General features: G+C 38.8%; 1 protein-coding gene across 2 annotated transcripts in view; it reads left to right on the top strand.

The window, feature by feature from the left end:
• RIMBP2 (RIMS binding protein 2) overlaps positions 1-17,273 on the top strand; it is a 150,835-nt gene extending 133,562 nt beyond the window's left edge. The window contains exons 16-22 of one of the 2 annotated variants that reach the window (XM_009274322.1): positions 134-251; positions 6,703-6,887; positions 9,171-9,339; positions 12,917-13,020; positions 15,126-15,197; positions 16,400-16,534; positions 17,127-17,273. In XM_009274322.1, the coding sequence (XP_009272597.1) occupies positions 134-251; positions 6,703-6,887; positions 9,171-9,339; positions 12,917-13,020; positions 15,126-15,197; positions 16,400-16,534; positions 17,127-17,153 (810 nt within the window). In that variant the 3' untranslated portion in view covers positions 17,154-17,273. The remainder of the gene's footprint in view (positions 1-133; positions 252-6,702; positions 6,888-9,170; positions 9,340-12,916; positions 13,021-15,125; positions 15,198-16,399; positions 16,535-17,126) is intronic. The other variant, XM_009274324.1, reaches the window with a different exon arrangement.
• The last annotated feature ends 3,382 nt before the right edge of the window (positions 17,274-20,655 follow it).

The raw sequence follows: 20,655 nt of genomic DNA, 5'->3' as shown, positions 1-20,655 counted from the left end.
AAAACTTAAGTTTAGTTGCCTTTAGAGCTTATGCTTCCAAATGTGATTGACCTGATTAATGTCCAACCATATAACCATAATGTTACCATGCATGTAACTTACAAACCTGTTTTTTTCTGTTGTTGTTTTTTAGCTTTTAGGTAATCCATCATCTGCAGGACGGCCTGAAAGGGCGGAGCATGCAGGGCGAAGGTCCTCTCATGGCAGTGCAGTGCCACAAAGGTCTCGACCAATGTTGGTCCCTTCCATTGGTTAGTTGGACAGATTGGTGCATTTCTGTTCTTTGCAGCCTCAGAGTTGGGAAGGCGGTCCTTAAAAAAGAAACAACAGACACTTGTCTTGAACCATGGTTACTCTTAGTTTAAACGGGATGAAATGGAACTAAAAACATCTCCATCTAAATATGAGTGTACTGGGGTCTCACAGGGGGCTGAATCGGTAGTCATTGACATCGCTGGGAGTCTTTCCATTGAATTTAGTGGGTGTTGGAGCTTTTCTAAGCTTGATTAAGCCTAGATACGGTCAGATCTTACCTAAGAAGAAATTATAATGCAAGTAGGCTACTATATGATCAGTAAAATAAATGTACCCATTCAGCCATCCATTCAGCCATCCATCTTTCCATTCATCAACCATCATTTTGCATTCACTTTCCATTTTCTTGACTACTTTTTGGAATTTAGCAGGAAAAATGGAAGCTGTTAAATGTAACAAGTTAGTAGAACTTGCATATATTTACTAGATTTGATATTTCTCACAGAATCATCCCTATTCTGGTTTACAAATGACTTAAACTATATGCTGGTTTATACCAGAAAATCCAAAAAGTAGTGCAGAAAAGATAATGGAATCAAGACACTATGGACAAATACGTATCTGTTAAAACTTGCAGTCTATACTGACAAATAAGAAACGTTCACACTGAAAATCAGGAAACACATGCAAAACAAATGCAGAAAGAGTTCTGTGAGCTATTAGCAGAACTTTACTCCATGAAGATGTAAAGTCGGTCCAGTTCTTGTCCCTAACCGGGACTTTAATTTGTGAATACTGTAGGCATCATCAGGAGGAGGAGGAAGCAGTGTCAGGCAGTTCTCACCTGACATTTATGTGAATAAGAGACATCATAAATGGGGATTATCAGAAAGAAAGAGACTGATCATTAAGGAATGCTTTTCTTTTTAAACATTAAATATTTTTCCCTTTTCACAGAATCACACTAAAATGCCTGTGCTGTAAATTAAAAGCAAAATCCCCCTAGTGAGCACAATTATTTTAATTAAATAAATATTTTTCCCTTTTCACAGAATCACACTAAAATGCCTGTGCTGTAAATTAAAAGCAAAATCCCCCTAGTGAGCATAGCATTTTGATAGCTAGTAGATAGTAATTATTATTATTGAAACCATAGATCAGAAAACAAACACAGCTGTAACGCGTGAAACTTTCTTAGTGTCTTCAATATAGCGTGGCTGTTCCAGAGGCCTGATTCTCGTCCCACATCCTGGTGTAAGCCAGGATAATCTTCACAGATGTCAATGGAATTACACTGGTATGAAAACGGTATGGGGGAGAATCAGCTCCAGGGAGGCTCTTGTGCTTCTATTGACAGGTTATTGTTAGCTGAACCAAATAGCTTTTAGATGATGGTGTGAAAACTGTGAGATTTTCATGTCCTTTTTCTTTTCCTCTGAAAGCAGCCTTTTTTTCTCAGGAGTAAAGATTTCTGGTTTCTGTTTGGACTACTTAAAGCAAGTTTTGTAACAAAGTTCTTTCTTTTATATTATCATATAAAACATTTTTTTATGAATAGCAAGACAGTAGACAGGTTTGTTTGAATTAATCCTTTGAGTTTCCTCTTAATTTTCATTTTAATTAAAAAACAAGGGAAGTGATTAAATTTATCAGAGCTCACTTTCTGTCAACAAAGTTAGGACACAGAAACCGCTAAGTAATGACTTCGCTGTTTAGTAGTTCAATAGCAACAGCTTAGGAATCAGCTAAAGAAATTAATTTCCGATAGTCAATCTGTGCTCAAACAGATAATTAAATAGAAAATAAAATCTCAGATTTTATTTCTTTCAGTGTAACTTAAAGAATGAATTAGTGTATTTTGTATTATGTACAATCCACAAATGCTCTTTGGGGAAGTTCCATTAGGAATAAATTACAATATTGTCTAATGCTGGTAACAAGCAAACTACTGAGCATTATGTTCAGTATCTAACAAAAAAAATGATTTGCTATGAAGCTGTTGAAAGGCCGTATGTGGTTTAGAGTTTGAGTCTCCTAATTTCTGACTAAAAGACTAGCGATTAAAATTGCTGAAAGATACGTATGCAATATTTCTCGCTTTCAGCATCATACTGTAATAAATCACTTTGAGGATAAGTGAAGCAAATATACACTTGATATAAAACTAGTTCATAAAACTCTGCACAGAAGTTGCTTCCTGTAAGCCTGCTGGAAAAAAAATCTAAAAGGTATGAAATGTATCAAGAGTTCAGATAAATAAAATGGGGTAGGAGTAGGGCATCCAAAAGCATATAGTAGAGCATTGTATAAACTTGAACCCGCTGTTCAGAACTCCCACTGACAGAGGAAGTTTCCCATGAATAAGGGCTGCAAGTATGGTTTTTGAAGAAGGAAGTTATTATAGTTGTGTTATTATAATATGTAGTTCCACGAAGTGAAAAGCAGAGTAAAATAAAAGGAAAGAAGAAAGTAAATACGATTGAGGCAAAGTTTAGACTGCTTAAATACGTGAAACTGTTGTTGGCCTCAGCATATAGCTCAAAAATGTGGATTCCAAATTTCTTGGCAGCAGCTTATTCCTTTACATGTATGCCTGGAGTTTCACTGAGTTATTCAGCTAAAGGGTCGCTTTAGTAATGGAAAGTTCTTAAGGCAGCTCTGGGGGGTTAAATTAATTCTGGTGGGAAAGACCTTCAAAATTGTAATGTTCTTAGAATTCCAATGATAAAACCTTTCTCCAAAATGTTCCAGAATTTAAATTCTTTGAGGTATTTTCTCCATTAACCTATAAATACTTTGGATTAGTATCTTCTTGCAGGTAGGATTTAAGTAAATTAATTAATTTTTGTTTTTAGGTTGATACTTTAGAAGGTGAAACACAGTTTACAGTGCTCTTGACCTTGCAGATCTGGCAGGTAGGATTGTTTAACCTCATAATATAATTTTTGTTTTTAGGTTGATACTTTAGAAGGTGAAACACAGTTTACAGTGCTCTTGACCTTGCAGATCTGGCAGGTAGGATTGTTTAAACCTCATAATAAAAGATGATTCCTATCCAAAGATCTAACAACCAATATTTACACTGTATGAATTTTAAAAAGCACAAAATTCAGATGCTTTAAAAAAAGGAGATATACACATTTCTGTGGTTCCCCTGCTGAAGGAGGATTTCTAGAGGCTGAGACATCTGGCAAAGCTTACGCAGTGTTTCGCCTTCCTACTATATGCAAGTCAGAAACAAAGGTAGGCAAAGCCTGCCCACAGGAGCCTCCGCAAAGACAGCTATACAATATGTTTTAATAGATCATTCCCTTTTTCTCCATAGAAATTACAATGGACAGTAACAGTGAAGGCGGTCGGTCTCGGTCAGGTAGTGAGGGAAATATTTCACCTGTAAAAGAAGAAGCTTATTATCGCAGCATTGGTGGACACAAGAAATGGCCTCAGCAGCGTACCATGGCCTCTGAATATAGATACGGTATGCCGAACATTATTCATCCTTTATGACAGACACATTTTAGAGCTGCGTGTTAACAAGTGCGGTTTCTGTATGACAACATTGCATGCAATGCAGAATGCCAGGGGAACTAGCTCTTAAGTCCTGTCTGCTTTCAGGTAAGTTTCTCCAGCTCAGCTGTAAGGGACAAACAGCCCTTAGTCCTCTGTCCTGAAACTGCTGTGCAGCCACCTTTCCATACTCGACTGAGTCCAAGCACACTGCATTGCATGAACCTCTGTGAAGCTATGCTGCTACTAATGCCAGTCAGTATTTACTGTATACACCTGAACAACCATTCATCACAATGACCACATTTCCACTTGATTCATTCCACTGGACAGGGACAAACAGTGGCTGGTAAATCACAACCCAACGGCCTATAATAGGAAGCAGTTACCAAACATTACTCTGATTTACGGCTTGGGCTACACGAAGATTCGGGGTCTTTTCAGTGACCACGCAAGATTTTGGCTGTGTCACTTGGTGAAGACAAAAATTATTCTTAGGAATAATTACATCATAATGACAAACTTGTATTACATGAGTAAGGCAATTATACCCACTACTGATAGTATTTGTTGCTTCATCAACATAGAAATCATTACATGATCAACAACTCAGTTTTCATAGTTCATAACACAGTAAATTGAAGTGTCTAACGCTTAACCCAGGCCATATAAGCATAAAAGCAGCCCAGGCCATATATAGAGCTAAGAAACACATTAGGGTTTTGTTGATATCTGAAATGAAACAAAAGGGGCCCTGAAAGTTTAGGTAAATCATAATTTAATGTTGAGTTTCAAAGCAAACTTATCTGACTGACTTACAACCAGGTCATCAGCTTGTGTATATTGGTGTATATCATCTAGTGAATGCAATGCAACTGTGGTTGCCCCTGTGCATCAGTTGGGAGTCTGGCTGGCTGCTTCCAAAGACTAAGATTTTACACACACAATTACGTGTGTGTATATGTATGATATACATATATACCTCTTGAAAGAATAAGTGGCTAATGAGCTAATCAAGAGATTATTTGCTTTCTGGTTCACTGAAGCAAACATGACTATTCTGAGTCAGATTGTTACAGGCCAGTGCTTTTAACAGAGATACACTTGGCTATAGTTCATGTTTGCACCTAACCCCCATTAACTGCAGTTGGAGTTGGATGCAAAAATCGAAGTTTTTAATTTAAAAAGCAAAACAAAACACCCCTTAACCCACCTGTTTTGCATTGCCTGGTGGGCCCGAGTATGAACCACAGAATGACTGCAACCTGACTGTGGGAGGAAAACAGAACAGAGAAGAATCCCATCCTTTGTGTCCCATTGCTTTCTGTCCCACATGTGCCCTTCTCCCACACTTCCTTTCTGTGCTTTGTGCGTGCCTAAAGCTTCTTGGCTGGAATTTTTCCCTGCCCTTTTGCTGTTCTGCATTTTTCCCTATTCACATTCTTTCTTGCGCTCTGGACCCAAGAGTTAGTAGCTGTTCCCTTAAAGCTGTGACCCTCTGAAAATTTATTCTGGTAGTTTAAAAATACCAAATGTTGAATAAAATGCCTCTGGTGTTGAGGCAAAAAGAGGAATTTTATCTAAAATGTTCCATATTGAATGTTCAAACTATTACAAAAAATGGGATCGTTAATTTGTGAGAGATGATTACAGTAAAATTGTATTAATATGAAAATTGTTTGGAAAAATTTTGATATAGTTGAACTACGCTTTCACCATAATTCATAACATCGCTTTCTCAATTTATTCATTGTGAAGGATCTTGTAAACTGGATGATAAGTGTTGATTCAGCAAAGAACAAAAGTACGTGACTCCCACTGAAGTTAGAGGGACTTGCACAATAAGCCAAGTTTTTCAGAAGTGGCTTGTGATTTTGAGGGCTTTATTTTTTGGGGACTTCAACTTCATATGTCTTGAAAGAGCCTATTTTTGGGGGGAAAGTGCTGCCACATGCTCTTTCAAAACAAAATTAAAAGCCTTTGAAACCTGTCAGTCAAAACACTCATTGTTAGCCATTTTGGCCTAATTTTCTAATTCAGTTTTACTGAAGTCCATCCTTAAGTATGTTGTTGAATCATGGACTAAATGCATTCTCCAGGTCATTTGAAAAGTCTGAAAGATGTACTAGACAAAACGTCAATTCTCATTTTTTACATCCTGATTGACTTGGTACCCTGCAGTGGACAGAGTTCAGTGCAGTGTCAACTGCTGTGATATTCATGGACGATCTTTCCTAATGAGCTTATGGTTAAATGCAGTCATAGCTAACCATTCCTCCTGGATTTTAACACATCTTGTTAGTGTTTGGGTTGGTTTGGGGCACTGCTGGCTATGTTACCTATTGACTGTGTTTAAACAAAATCATAGGCAGTGTAGTTCCAACCCTGGCATAACTACCACTGCTGAAATAGATTTCTTCTTGCCTGTCTGGAGAGAAGAGGTTATAACCATGTTTTAAACCTGGTACCTAAAACATGGTATGTCAACACAGCTGGGATGTGCTTTCTTGTGTCCATGAAGAGCAGAAGCAGCTGTGCTGGGAAACAGGTGGATCCAAAGCATGGTTATTTTTGCAGTAATGATAAAGCCTATCAATCAGACTCATCATTATGTCACTCCTAACATGCTTCATTAATTTATGGCAAACTCTAGTAAACCTAACAAAAATTGCTTTCTTACCTGAGCTGTATTGACCTGTGTAAATGTCAGTGTGGTGTAGGAGGTCAACACCACATTCAAGTGCATGCAGATTGTATATGCTTTTTAAAAAAACAACTTGCTAATTAAAAAAACCCCACCAAGCTTAATAGGACTTGCATTAAGTTATTAGGGTTTTTTCACTGACATGCCAAACATTTTTCAAATATTAACTGGAATAGTTGAAAGATGAGGCCAACTTGTATTATTGAATTGTTCTTTTCTGAATTTACTTTTCATAGATGGCTATGGTGGTCATGACCATCTTTCTCCAGATATTTATGAAGAATCAGAAACAGATCCCGGCACAGAGGATATTTCTACTCGAATATTTGTTGCACTCTTTGACTACGATCCGCTGACAATGTCCCCAAATCCTGATGCTGCAGAAGAAGAGCTGCCATTTAAAGAAGGACAGATCATTAAGGTGGGATCTAAAAACAAAGGAAACGAAGGACCCAGTTTTATAAACAGGTCTGCTTTGTTCCCCATGGAGAAAGCAACTTGTGTGACTAGAGTCCAAGATTTTTTTTCCTCCAGAGGTTCAGGCTGTAAATCTCACTGGATCTGGAACGTAATATCTAGTGCTAATGGCTTAAAAATAATTAGGTAATGGGCAAAAATCTCAAAGTTGCTATAGATAGTTAGGGCCAGACTCAATTAGAGACTTAGGTGCTAAGAACAAAATTGTGACTCTGAAGCCCTCAATGTCCATTGCCACAAACTCTGCAGGCTTCAGAGAGTATGTCCTCTTAACTGGAAATGCACCGCAGAAGTGCTTAGTGTTGCACCTTCATACATACCAGAGCTGCTGTATTTTTTTAAACGCTGAACACTCCTAGCTAGTATACACTTAGGATTAATTGAAGTCCAGAAGTTAGGTATTAGGTATAGAGTCATCCTCTTCTGAACCTGGGAAAACCACTCCCTGTTCTGACTGTTCGGTGTAAAATACACAAGCTGCCTTTAAACAGGGCGCAGAAGGCAAATCAGCCCTGTTTCAGGCGACAGGGACAGTGTTGGGCTCTGTCAATGTTTTTAGCCAGCCCTCTATCCCAGCTTGCCTCATCTTATGATCGTGCAGCTGCAAGGCAAATTTGTTTAGTTTGCTGATCTGATTTTAAAAAGCTAGCAGATTTTTCTGTTGACTCAGCAAATGTAAGCGTCTCCTCCTACAGCCTTGTGTCTTACCCGTCTGGCGCAAAATGGGCAGAAATGAGAGAGGCAGAAGGAGCAGCTGCTGGTCGCCCAAGGGTAATTGAGATTTCTGTGTGATCTGAAACAGAACCTGAAAAAATGTAGACTTATTTGTTACACTACCCATTTCAAAGATAAAATGGTAACTTAAGCTATTAAAATACTGAGCGTCTTCCACTGTGTTGGATTGGATCCTAACACAAATGTCCGCATCCTAAATCGCAATTTTTTTAATGTTAAATACCTTGTTAGACATTTTGCTTACCTCCTTCCATGATAGAAGATTTATGCCAAAAATATGGAACTTGTTTAAGAGCTTATTTTTCTTTGCAAGAATGTTCATTTCACTCAGGTATTTTAATTATTTCTTCACAAATATGTACATGTTTGGCACTGTCTAGAGAGATCCCACATCACATATTTATTCTCAGTGATGTTTAGTTTATATTTGGGACCACGGTGGTTATTATTAAGTGATCTGCTGCTTTCAATTTCTCATCAAATTGCTGTGAAGATGGATTAGTTTGTGTTTTCAAAATACTTTTCGTACATTACCTGAGCAGCGAGATGGTGGAGGGTCAGTTCCACCACGAGCTATACGAAGTCTGTCCCGTGTATGTGTTAAGTACTGTGTGAAGTAGTAGTGGTGCCAGGTAAGTCATGGATATATAGTGATTAAAACTGAAAAACGTTCCTGCTCTAGAAAGTTGAGGGTATTCAACGCTCATTTTTAATGAACTGAAGGGATTAGTTTGGGGGGTTTTGTTTGTTTTTAAAGAAAAGAAAAAATGATTGAGCCTAAACATGGAACAGTCTAAACTCAGTCATCAGTTTGGCCTTAAGAACATCATTTTTGTTTAGAATCCTCCATCTAGGCCTTTGTATCACTAGTAGCCTTTATGAACAGACTGCATTTTTAGCGTTTAAGAGAAATTTTGGATTTACCTGTTCTTATTGATGAAAACTCATGCTATTTTTATACCTTAATTGACAATAGCAGACGATGTACCTAAAAGACAATAGCAGAGCTTAAGTAAGTACATATATCAAGTATATTAAGTATTAGATAGGCATTTTTGATCATATACGAGTTGTTCTATTCAAAGTAAGAACACTTTGGCACAGTTTTTCAAATGCTTCATTTTGAATATAGTTCATATGGCACCCAAAAATGGTGCCACGTGAATAATTGCATAAACAGGAGCGTAAACCATGAAGTACACTTCTGGCTCAGCACAGGGAGGAACTGATGACTTTTAATGGTGTCTCTCACTTTTTGTGCATTTCACTGCTAACAAAAAAAGTCCAAATTCTGCTTATGTATCTGAAGTCATAATTCACATTAGCATAACAATTCCGGTTTTGTAACATAAGTCAGAGTAGTCAAAAACTAATATAACTCCACATCCAAACTGTAGTCATCTGTCTATGCTTTAGTAACCATTTAGCCTGGATTAAAATTCCTGGATGCTAAAACCTTTCTTGACCAACACTATCACTCTTTGAATAACAGGTTTATGGGGACAAAGATGCTGACGGATTCTATCGTGGAGAAACCTGTACAAGAATTGGCCTTATCCCATGTAATATGGTCTCTGAGATCCAAGCAGATGATGAAGAGATGATGGATCAGCTTCTAAAACAAGGCTTTCTTCCTTTGAACACGCCAGTTGAGAAAATTGGTAAGGAAAAACATATACGCTTCACTTCTCCTAACTTTTGGGTGCTATTAACTTGGCTGGATCCGCTTGGCCTTTTGTTTTTACTATATGCAGACGCATCTAAATTTTACAGCAATTTACCACACCATGGGATACATTCTGTGTCAGTATCTGGATGACTTTATTCAACTAATATTTAAACTCGGTCACATCTTCTGCTGCAAATGAGGATTTGTATCTTCACCACTCCACCCATTACTTTCTTTTCTTATTTAAAAAAAAATGGTTTATGTCACCTGAAAGATTTCTAGACACAGAACATGATCCCTGTGCTTTGGAGTGTGCTGTGCTGAGGTGCTTTGTGATACGCTCACTGCTGCAAAGCATAAAAAGAATCACTTCTTTGTTGTTATTTTTACTCTTCTACATTTTCCTACTTTACCAATAATTTAAAGGGATGGTGGCAAAGGGTTACGTGGAATCTCATTTGGGATAGCACTACATATTATGAGATTTTATGGATATTGCAGTAACAAACCCTTTAAAAAGCAGAGTTTGGCCAAACAATTCTGTGTTACGAACCACTTGCGTTACATCATTGGTTCAATGTTGTACACAGATACACAATGCAAGTATCTTAACTTCGATTTCTTTCTAAAAATAAATTTCATACAACTATCTCAATATGTTTTAAAAGTTTCTACATGTTTCAGAGAGTATAAAGGGCTGGAATTGGTTCAGTCCTGTTTAAAAGTGAACTGTAAAAGTGGTTGCTAAAAACCCAAAGAAATCTTCCACAATTGTTTTCTTACTTTGAATAAAACCTTATGGCTTCCAAAATCATATTAGTAAATGTGAGACAAAATATTTTTTGTTGGTTTTTTAAGATATTGAGATATTTTAAAATTCTCCATGGTCCATGAAAGGGAAGGATGATTTAAGTTCTTAAATGCTTAATTGAGTTCCTAGTTCAAATCTGTGTATTTATTTACTTCTGCCACATAAATACAACAAATACTCCCACCCACATGCACTTGTAAACCCCGCTGCCCGTCTGCTCCTCTAGGTATAGCACATGCACCTACCTGTACATTTATAGGACAAACCCGTGGGACAGGCACACAGTGGGACCTATGGATGTGCCTGACTAGGCTGGCTGCCTGCAGCATTACTCTGCACAGGTAGTCGTTCTAGCTTGGCTCTACGTCATTTGAAGTCTATCAGGATGAGATACCTAACCCGCTTTAGGTACATCTGTAAACACAACTGGGGGCCTGATGGGATCAAGAAGTGTCCAAATATATTTCTACTTCGAGCAATAGGTCACGTGTGGGTACAGAAAGCATCTTCCTAAGCAGCTACGACTGAAACTTACTGCTTTAAGTAAGTCCTGCTCAGTGCTCTCAGCTCTTACCAAACTCAGCAAGTTGTTGATGCAGAACACCTGAGAAAATGAAACCAGTAGTCTACCTAGCTCCCCGTAACTGGAGTATTTTGGCTGTCTACGGGTCATATTTTGCAAATGTAATTGGATTTTTTTTGTTGTGCTCATCTGGCAGTGTCTCCTGAAATAGCTGAGAAATCAGAAAGTATCTTGGAAAGAGGGAGAGGCAATTTGTGACAAAAATGTTGCCCTGCCTTACATTTTTAAGCAAGTTTTTTTTTATTCTGGGATGTTTCTGAGCGAGCTGTTAGCAACCTACCCCCAGCAGTTCACCTTTAAATATCTTAGCACTTTAAAAGCATCGTGTATTTCTCTCTTTAATATGGATTTAAATTGTTAGCCATTTAAAAACTGAAAAACAACAAACGCTCTTACTAATGGATTTGGAAAGAACAGTTAGTTTGGCTTAATTTTAAACTAAATGCAAATTCTGAATAGCAGATATCCACGTGCTCAGACCCTCGCTGTCGCAGAGGCTGCCCACGTGGATTTTTAGCAGAAGCAGGCTCTAATTGCCAGTCTGTCTCGTATCGTTACTCATATTTTTAATGTCATATCAGACACTTTACATGCTGTGCTCATATGACTATATTTTTCTTAATCCTTTGCCCACATTAAATCCTTAAAAACAGAACTTTGAACAGCTTCATATCTTTTCTTCTTTTATTTGTATGCATTCCTTTCCTGAAGCCAACTGTGACCGTTTCAAAGAGAGCACACGCTCTGTACACCGCAGATCCAGAAAGTCTAAAAGAGGTCTGTGCTAAGAACCAATAATTTGATTCAAGCTGTAAATTAGCTGAAATGATTTGAGCTGTCTAGATTTATTTTTTTTATGCCTTTGAACTTTTGGAAACCAGAAATTGGAAAAGATTGTCACACAGCAATAATGTACAGGGTCCCTTTTGGATTCTTTTCTTGGTTGTAGAGGGGCCCTTGACCCTGAACAGTGGGCAACGTCTTGCCCCCGAGATGTACTTCAAAATGGAAAGTGTGACACTGAGACAATCATTTAGGTACGGGTTGATCCAGGCTTTGGGGAATCAGGGGGATCGGGTCCCGCGTCCGTTACAGTCCGTGCCTTCATTTTGGCTCTTTCCTTGTGTTCTGTGTAAATCCCTTGCATTGGTAGCTGGGAAAATAACTCCAGACCACCCACTGCAAAAGTAAGTGATCTTCTCTGACTGAATGCCTCAGTGTCAGCTGGTGGGTGATGTGACAGCTGTGAGTGCATGCTACACTCAGTATTTGCTCCTACGTTAGCCGAACCTTTAGTGTTCACCCTCCTGCCGGAACAACCGTTGGGTGCCTCCTAACCCCAGGTTTCCTTTGTCACACTGCATAATGCTCGTCAGACCTGCCCTCAGTGCCTGTCTGTAAGTAGCACTAACAAGCATGTTTCTCTTGCTACAGCAACCATCCGCAAGAATCATGCTAATATCATTCAAACTCAAAACGAAGCCCATTTTGGACTTCTCTGTAAATGTTTGATATCAATCAATAAACATTTCACGTGGTTCCTGGAAACTACAAATTTTACTCCTTTCCTTCTGTTCCCCACAAAGGAAACTTGTAAAATTAAACCGTACTTGAGAATGTGTTTTTTGTAGTCAAGAGTCTTGAACATACCGCAAACCACTTACATAACGGGTAGCCTCTTCTGTCTTGGGACAGCCGAGTGTCCGCGTCTCCTTCCAGTCTCCCAGCAGAAAGTTGAAGAATCATCCCAGGCACAAAACTCCTCGTGATTAGGGGGGGGGGGAGGGAGCAAATGTGGAAGTTTGAACAAAACGAAACAAACGTGACTTTTGAATGTTTGGCTTTGTATAGCCTGGTAACCTCTGATTCTTACAACCACGAATGGCTGAAAATTTTGGAACATTAGTTTTGCGGATAAATACTGTTCAGAGGATTTGGTGGCTTAGAATAAAGAGGGCAAGCCAACTGTTAAAAAACTATTTACGAAACGTATGTGCTGTTTTGAAACCTTTCTCTGTGTTAATAGGTTTGGTAATCTGTGACCTTCTATCACTGTGCTAGAGAAATGCCAACACTGTTGTGAAAATGACATGGGGAAAAAAATTGCACCTTGTTTTTCTTTTCAAAATAACTTTGATAGCTTTCCTTCCCTTCCTCTCCTTGTGATCGGAACAGAAAGAAACAGACGGAGTGGCAGGCAACATTCGGTGTCTACAAGAAGGATGGTGGCGCTGTACGATTATGATCCAAGAGAAAGTTCTCCTAACGTTGACGTAGAGGTATTGACGTAACTGGTTACTGTGTGTACCGTTTATGAGTCATGCTTTCGTTAAATCACCGTTGGTATTAGTAAGCACTGTTGTACATTTACAGTGGATGTGCAAAAAAAAAAAAAAATAGTTCAGCGTTACAAACATTGGCCAAGTGTTTTTTGGGCGGATGTATATGACAAGCTTATGACTGCTGTACAAGTGGCTTTATGGTTCCTGTTCAAACAAAATCAAAGGATATCCTTCGTAGGATTTATTTAGCGTGGTTCAATGCATCATGTAGTCAGTGATGGAGTAGTAGTGCAGCGTGCTTTCAAAGCTCTGTAACCTCCCCTACAACTCCTCCAAAACTCAACCCTCCTTTGCAACCCAAACCAGAATCAGTGTAGCACAGAGAACAGCATTCGTCATATATTGTATTTCGTTCTCTTAATTGATGCATCTGAGCTTTCATGAACGTACGTCTTGTCTGCAATCCTTTTTTTATAACAATGTACGGATATCTTAAACAACAGCTGAGCATTAGCTCGATTGTTTATGGGTTTATCATTATGGGTTTATCTTCCGTTTACCTACGTGCTCAGTGTAGCACAGAGAACAGCATTCGTCATATATTGTATTTCGTTCTCTTAATTGATGCATCTGAGCTTTCATGAACGTACGTCTTGTCTGCAATCCTTTTTTTATAACAATGTACGGATATCTTAAACAACAGCTGAGCATTAGCTCGATTGTTTATGGGTTTATCATTATGGGTTTATCTTCCGTTTACCTACGTGCAGTCTCCCATCCCTGCCTATGTCAGCAGCAGCAGCGGAATCACTTTTTACATTGTCTTTTGTTACACTGAGAATCAGTGTAGCACAGAGAACAGCATTCGTCATATATTGTATTTCGTTCTCTTAATTGATGCATCTGAGCTTTCATGAACGTACGTCTTGTCTGCAATCCTTTTTTTATAACAATGTACGGATATCTTAAACAACAGCTGAGCATTAGCTCGATTGTTTATGGGTTTATCATTATGGGTTTATCTTCCGTTTACCTACGTGCAGTCTCCCATCCCTGCCTATGTCAGCAGCGGAATCACTTTTTACATTGTCTTTGATGTTACACTGTAAGTCCCTCAATCAGGATTTGATGCAATTTTCATTTATATATGCATTGTGGTGAGAATGTCAGGGTGCACTCAAAGCGCTCAAAAAATACTGTGTCCCTAGGAGCTTCCTCAGTTATTCTTTAAAATGCTTTTTTTAACTGGTGAATTGTAGAACAATTTGGAATTTTTTAAAGACGACAGTGAATTTTGAAATACACAGGACTCGATGCTTTAAAACTCAGCCAGAGCTGTCTTACGTTTCTCACTGAACCAAATCTGGTTCTAAATTATGGTGTTTTGAAGTAGGCTGGGCAACAAATCAAATAAATTGTCCTGATATATTGCAAACAGTTTATTTGTTCGCTCTTTCCCATGGCCAAAGGAAATTAAAACTAAGTTAAAAAACCTTAATTGAATTACATTTAAACCACGGGCAATTAAAAAGAGCCCAGTACACTGCAGATCAGGGGCTGGAGATGCCTGTTATGAAGCCTTTATTGAACAGAATCCAGTATAGCTCCACAATTGTAGTTCAGGAACTTTGTGTTTCAGGAAAAGCAGTCCTGGCCGTTCCGTACCCGTTAGTCCTAGCGCTCAGCTCAGTACAGAGCGTGGCCCTGAACCATGTCCCTCCCCTCCGCCTTGTTCCCTCCTCACCGAAGGACTGCCTTTAAGGGACCTCTGAAGTCACATAGTTCAACGTTTCAAAGTTTGTTCAGGTTGTTCAAGGCTTCGCGCAGACGAGTTCTGAGTCTCTCCAAGGTCTGGTTGCACTCAGCTCGTTTGTCGCAGCTAGTCCTGGGGGTGTCTAGAACCTAGTGGGAGAGGTGCCAGGTTTAGGAGGCAAAAGAAAAAATAAATTAAAAGGTTTTGCTCTTAAAAGTTCAACTCGGTTTCACCAACCGTGTCATAACATAAAGGGGAGGGGAAAATATTAATGGATTTACAATTAATAAAGAAACTGTTAACCTTTGCCTAACAAAACATGCACTGTCACGCGTTCCTTTTTCTGCAGGCTGAGCTGACGTTCTGCACCGGGGACATTATCACTGTCTTTGGTGAAATTGATGAAGATGGATTTTACTATGTAAGTTGGCTTCTGTTCAGTCACTTCAAACTGCTACAAACCGTTAGAACAATCTTCACTAGCGTGCATTATTAAATGACAGCCTGGGGGGGATTTCGGGGCACAATTCCAGCTTGTCGTGTTGTGGGAACAGCCGTGATCCTAATTTAACAAAAACATCAACCCAAACGGCGTGCCTGGGGGCACCGTCACGATGGGGTTAGCATCACCACTCCCCTTTGGTACCTGGCAGACTGAGCTCACGGGCAGCCCAGTTAGAGCTGGGACGCGAACCCGGCCTCACAGCTCCCGCTGCTGCACGGACTGTAGCAGAACCCGAGAAGCTCCCCCCTCAGCTGGAGGGGATCGTACGGCACTGAGGAAGGTTCACGCTTGCCGCTTCAGCACAGGTTTTTAGGGATTGCTGTCAACGCAGCTCAGAGCTGCCGCTGGCATTTTGTTAGTATTTGCCTCATTTAGTTTGCTGGAAAACGTGTATTTTGATCACACATGCATCTATGCAAACATGTGAATGACTTCTCATGGGCAAGGCATTTCATGTGGGAGGAAAACCTAGATCCAGCCTGTCCCTATGATAAAGGGTTATTTGATTAAAATAAATCAATAAAATAGTTCAGTAGTCTTCTAAGCACTAGTTAACTGATCATACTACTCTGTCCTTCCTTTGAGAAGAGTTTAACCAGGGGAGACAATATGCCAGCATCGCTTGCCCAGCTGAACTCTCTTCAGGGCGACAGTAGCTGCCCATCTGCATCTTGAACTTGCGTCTTCCATTTCCACGGTGTCTTGGCCGTAGAAAACAGGCCCAGCTGTCTCTTTCAGATACATTTTAGACATGACCCCTCTTGAGACCCAAAGGAATACGTTGGATCATCTCAGAAGTGCCTTTAGGTTGTGCAGCCTAGCACCACGCCTATCTGCGGCGTTGCAGTCCTAAGGACTCAAGTCTAGGAACTGCATGGGAATCCACTTCCCACTTCTCCTTTGCGCAGAAACACCACCAGGGTCCATTTGCTCTCCATTACACACGCTCACTCTTGTGATCTTCAAAAGCGTGTACGCTCTTGAGGTCCCAAGTGACCTTAGATGGATGTTTCCTCTTCCTCACTGGCTTTGAAATAGTCAGAAGTATTTCCTTACCTTCTTGGGAACCTACATCTGCTCTAATTACAACATCCACTGAAATTTTCGTCATGTTGCAGGGTGAACTTAATGGACAAAAGGGGCTGGTTCCTTCCAACTTTCTTGAAGAAGTGCCTGATGATGTTGAAGTCTATCTGTCGGATGCACCCTCGCGATACGTTCACGATACACCGATGCGTACAAAAGCAAAAAGGGTAAGCAACCGAATAAGAAAAACTTAAAATTTTTATTTTCCATTTCATTCTGTCCCATATATAATTTAGACATTACTTCTAACATTTTAAATCCATTTGCCTATTTAAAATTAACTTTCAAATATATAAAACTTAAAGAAAAATTACTTGACTTTTCCTTCCGCTAGCTCGATACATTTGTAAATGAAGAAACTAAATTTAGCATTTGATCGCAGTCATTGCAGTACCTTCAATTATACCTTGAGTTTAAACAGCTTTTCCCTGGTGAAAGTAGTTACTTCCTAATGCTTCTAAACTACTCCTACTACTGCACTACCTAGATGAAAGCAAAAGTTCTCGTGGAGGAAAGACTGGTACACGCCTTCCTTTAAATACAAACTGTCGATGCAGCTGATTGACAGTGTTCATCTTTTAATCCTTATGACGTCCCATTCCAACTGGCATTAGTTAATTGCCCAGAGACTTCTCTTTTATGAAAGACTAATCATGTTTAGAGTATCTCATTTTTGGTTTTGTTTCATCACTGCAATATTTTTATATATTATATATTTTATATATATTTTTATTTCTTTGCTCATCTGCTTGAAAACAGAAGAAGAGTGTTCATTTCACACCTTAATAAGGCAATGTAGCCTTCACGTAAGTGAGCAACTGAAGATACCAATAGAGATTTCAATTAAAGCTACCTGGCTATCTAATGCAAGTCTTGAAACTTAATTGTGGGGGAAAAAAAAAAAAAGAAATATGTCTCCGAAATCCTTGGCCACAGAAGAACAGGCTGTATGCTTTTACTATATCTAATCAAGTCAATTTAGTTTTTTAGGAGACAAATCCTCTGAAAAGGAATCCTTAAAAATAAGTCAATTAGACCTCACTTTATGAAGGTCAACGTTTGGAGCATATTTCTTCCTGAGCTAAGTGTTTATGTTTACATAGAAAGGAGAGCTTGATGTCTAACTACCCTACAAAGAAAAGCTGCATATTGCATTGTTAGCCAACCTGGGATGGAAAAATTCCAAGCTCCTGTATCAAGAGAAAAGCACAACACCCCAACCCTTAAAGAACACACAAATGAAACGTAAGCTGATACGTACGGTAGTTTACAAGGGTATAGTTGGTTTTGAAACTCATTACACTCAAATATAGCTACAAATTGCCTGCCTTAAGATGTGCTTGCCGTGATCGATTATACCCCCGTTTGCCTAAGACCAACTATTCAACAGTTCTGAAAACATCCCCTCATGCGGTACAATTTACTCGGCTTTTCCTAGAAAGTGCACATTTGAAATACTCGCAACTGTTTGGTTTACCAATGCAATAAAAGTCTCAGTATGAAACATGCAGCTCACTGAATGAATGCATTAGACTAAACATATGGTATCTTCAGGTGTACGTTGGGGTGCTTTACCAAGTTGGTTTTTTTCATTAGAATTAGACCTTGATTTAAAATCAAAGCAGGCTTGAAGCCCCTTTGCTTAACTCACTGTTGCACAACAAGCAGTAAATTGCTGATGTTTTAACTTGAACTACAAGGTAACAGGGGTCCCTAAGGCATGGATTCTCCTATGAAAATATCATCTTAATGGATAGTATCACATTTTAGTAGTTAGGATAGGCTGACTATAAGTAGCTTTAGCATTTTCATTCAAGTCTTTTTGATGATTGAAAAAAATAGCCGTTCAAAATATTCTGGAATGCTGTCATCTAACTATCGTACAAGTATTCACCTTCATTCAGCAACCTCATAGCTGCAGCATACACATCAAGCAGTCAGGGTCTTTAAGCTTTCTTTGATTGCAATTAAGGTTCATTTTAGCTTTTTCTTTTTCCTTTTTTTCTTTTTTTTAAGCCAGTGTGCCATCTTCTCAAATATGTCCATAAAGTTTGCTAGCCACTTTTAAAGAAAACGCATTTAAAGGACATTAAAAAAATAAGTGATCATGTAGCATTTTAAGTAATTTCTTCTGAAAACAGTTTGGCTTCTATAGATTGCTGATCTGTAGTAACTAACACACACATTTATTTTTCTTAAATCTATAGCTAAAAGCATCCCTCTTCATTTTTGTACTATCAGAGTACTGAAATGCAAAACCAAAACCAGTTCTGTGGCTTTTGTGGCCAGAACTATGGCAAACAAGTGTATCCAACTCGTTCCTTCAAAAAGTATAATCAAAACAGGGCTGTACTGGAGTGTTTTCTGCTGTCTATACTTTGCCCCCAAATTTATGTATTTTCTGTAAGCCCATACGGTATTTTAAGCCACAAAGAAGGAAGGAACCAGCCCTTTAGTTTAAGTGGGTAATGGGACAAGTGATGTTACCAACTTTCTTGATGATAACAGCTTTTAAGCTTTCAAGCATTCAATAAATCATAACAATGTACCTAATAGGTTCCTCCTGAGAATACAGGTACATCACGGAGAGCACCATCCCCCACAGTTCATCTCCATTCTGGGTCACCTACGTCACCTATGGGTTCTGGTAGTCCCGGGAGAGGCAGGGATATGTCCTCGAAAAAGAAAAAGGGGCTGCTTTCCAAAGGGAAGAAACTGCTGAAAAAGCTTGGTGCAGTGAAATGATTCATGTACTCCTGGACAACTTGTAAAGCTTCCAGTCTGTGTATTTTTATTTTAAACGTCAAAACTAGGGCTTTCATGACTATGCAGTACAACTTTACCAAACCTTTGCATTTTTAACTCTGACATCAATAGAATCATGCGAATTGCTTACTCAAAACAGCAAGAAAAAAGGAAGTGGATTTGTTATTGCAAATATTTTTTTCTTTAAAAAAAAAAAAATTTTGTGGGATTAAAACTAGAAGAACATGGTTTTATTTGAAGTCAACTCAACACCTGCAACTCCACTGGATAAATCTCAGCCTTTAGTCTCCTTTAACCACGAGTGGGGGGAAGAAAACTCTATTCATTGATTCCTGGTTCAGGGAGATCACCCCACCGTATCTAATCTTTATCATAAACGAAAATGGTCTTGAAACTCCTAGTTTAATCAGCCTTGATGTTTTGCCTTATTAATGCACAATGATTTGTACTGTCTAATAAATATACAGCGTATACTTCGTATGTACTGTGTATTCAACTGTCTTCATCTTCCCTAAAACATGGTAATTTAAGATCAAGTACTATGTTACCGACTCCATTCAATGTCTGATGTAGCTCCTGGGAGTTTGAAAGTGCTGCGAAAAATGCTTTCTTTTTGGTTTTGCCTTTTTTTTTTTTCCAAACCAAAACCCTTGTATTGATTTCTTTTGTCAACCTTTTCACGAAGCTGAAATCAGATACAGTGTAAGTTATTCAGAGATTCACCACCCAGTTTCAACCGTACAACCTCCAGTTTTGGAGTTCCTGGTTCACTGTTCTAAATTACCGGGGGGTGAAAAAAACCCCAAGAAAAAAAACCAACCCACCAAAATAACTCCGCAACAAAACCCCTTTACTCCAACTTTTTTTCCTGTGGAAAATAACTCCGCAACAAAACCCCTTTACTCCCCAACTTTTTTTCCTGTGGAGGTACAGGCCTAAGTTAAAAGGCATTTTCATATTGCTGATGTCAGATTCAAGATAAAGTGCATGTCTAAAGTAAAAAGTGAAAAAACCTGTGTTACATACACAAGCCGTAGCCAGTAAAAAGGCTGCAACGGGTGATAATCAAATATTAATTGCAATATTGGCATCTCAAGAAAAACAATCTTACACATTGATGGCAGTCATTGGCTGTTACTATTTTGTAATTCTTGTCCATTTGTAAATTGTTTTTACTGTTTATACATACTTTTCAGACTGCCTTTCTTTTTGTAATTTATGGAAGGTTTATAAATGAATGATCAAAGCTTCCCCATTGTGTCTTCAGATAACAATGTAAATTACTGTAAGATACCGTGTGCTAGATTATAACATTTAATTAAAGGAAATAACTGGCCTAAATTTGTGGTAAAGTACTGTGTGGGTGTGTGCATGTGTACAACTGTTGTGTATTATATTTTATATAAATAAATAATTTGATATTTTGTAGAGTGCAGTATGTTTCATGAATCTACTGTATCAGCTGCCTGATTCTTGTGTTAGCCCTCCCTCCCTCCCTCCCTCAAGGATTAGACACAAATGG

This window comes from Aptenodytes forsteri, unplaced genomic scaffold (genome assembly GCF_000699145.1).
Source record: "Aptenodytes forsteri isolate BGI_AS27 unplaced genomic scaffold, ASM69914v1 Scaffold79, whole genome shotgun sequence".
Taxonomy (NCBI): domain Eukaryota; kingdom Metazoa; phylum Chordata; class Aves; order Sphenisciformes; family Spheniscidae; genus Aptenodytes; species Aptenodytes forsteri.
The sequence above is the reverse complement of the archived record's forward strand: the minus strand, read 5'-3'. Positions and strand labels throughout refer to the sequence as shown.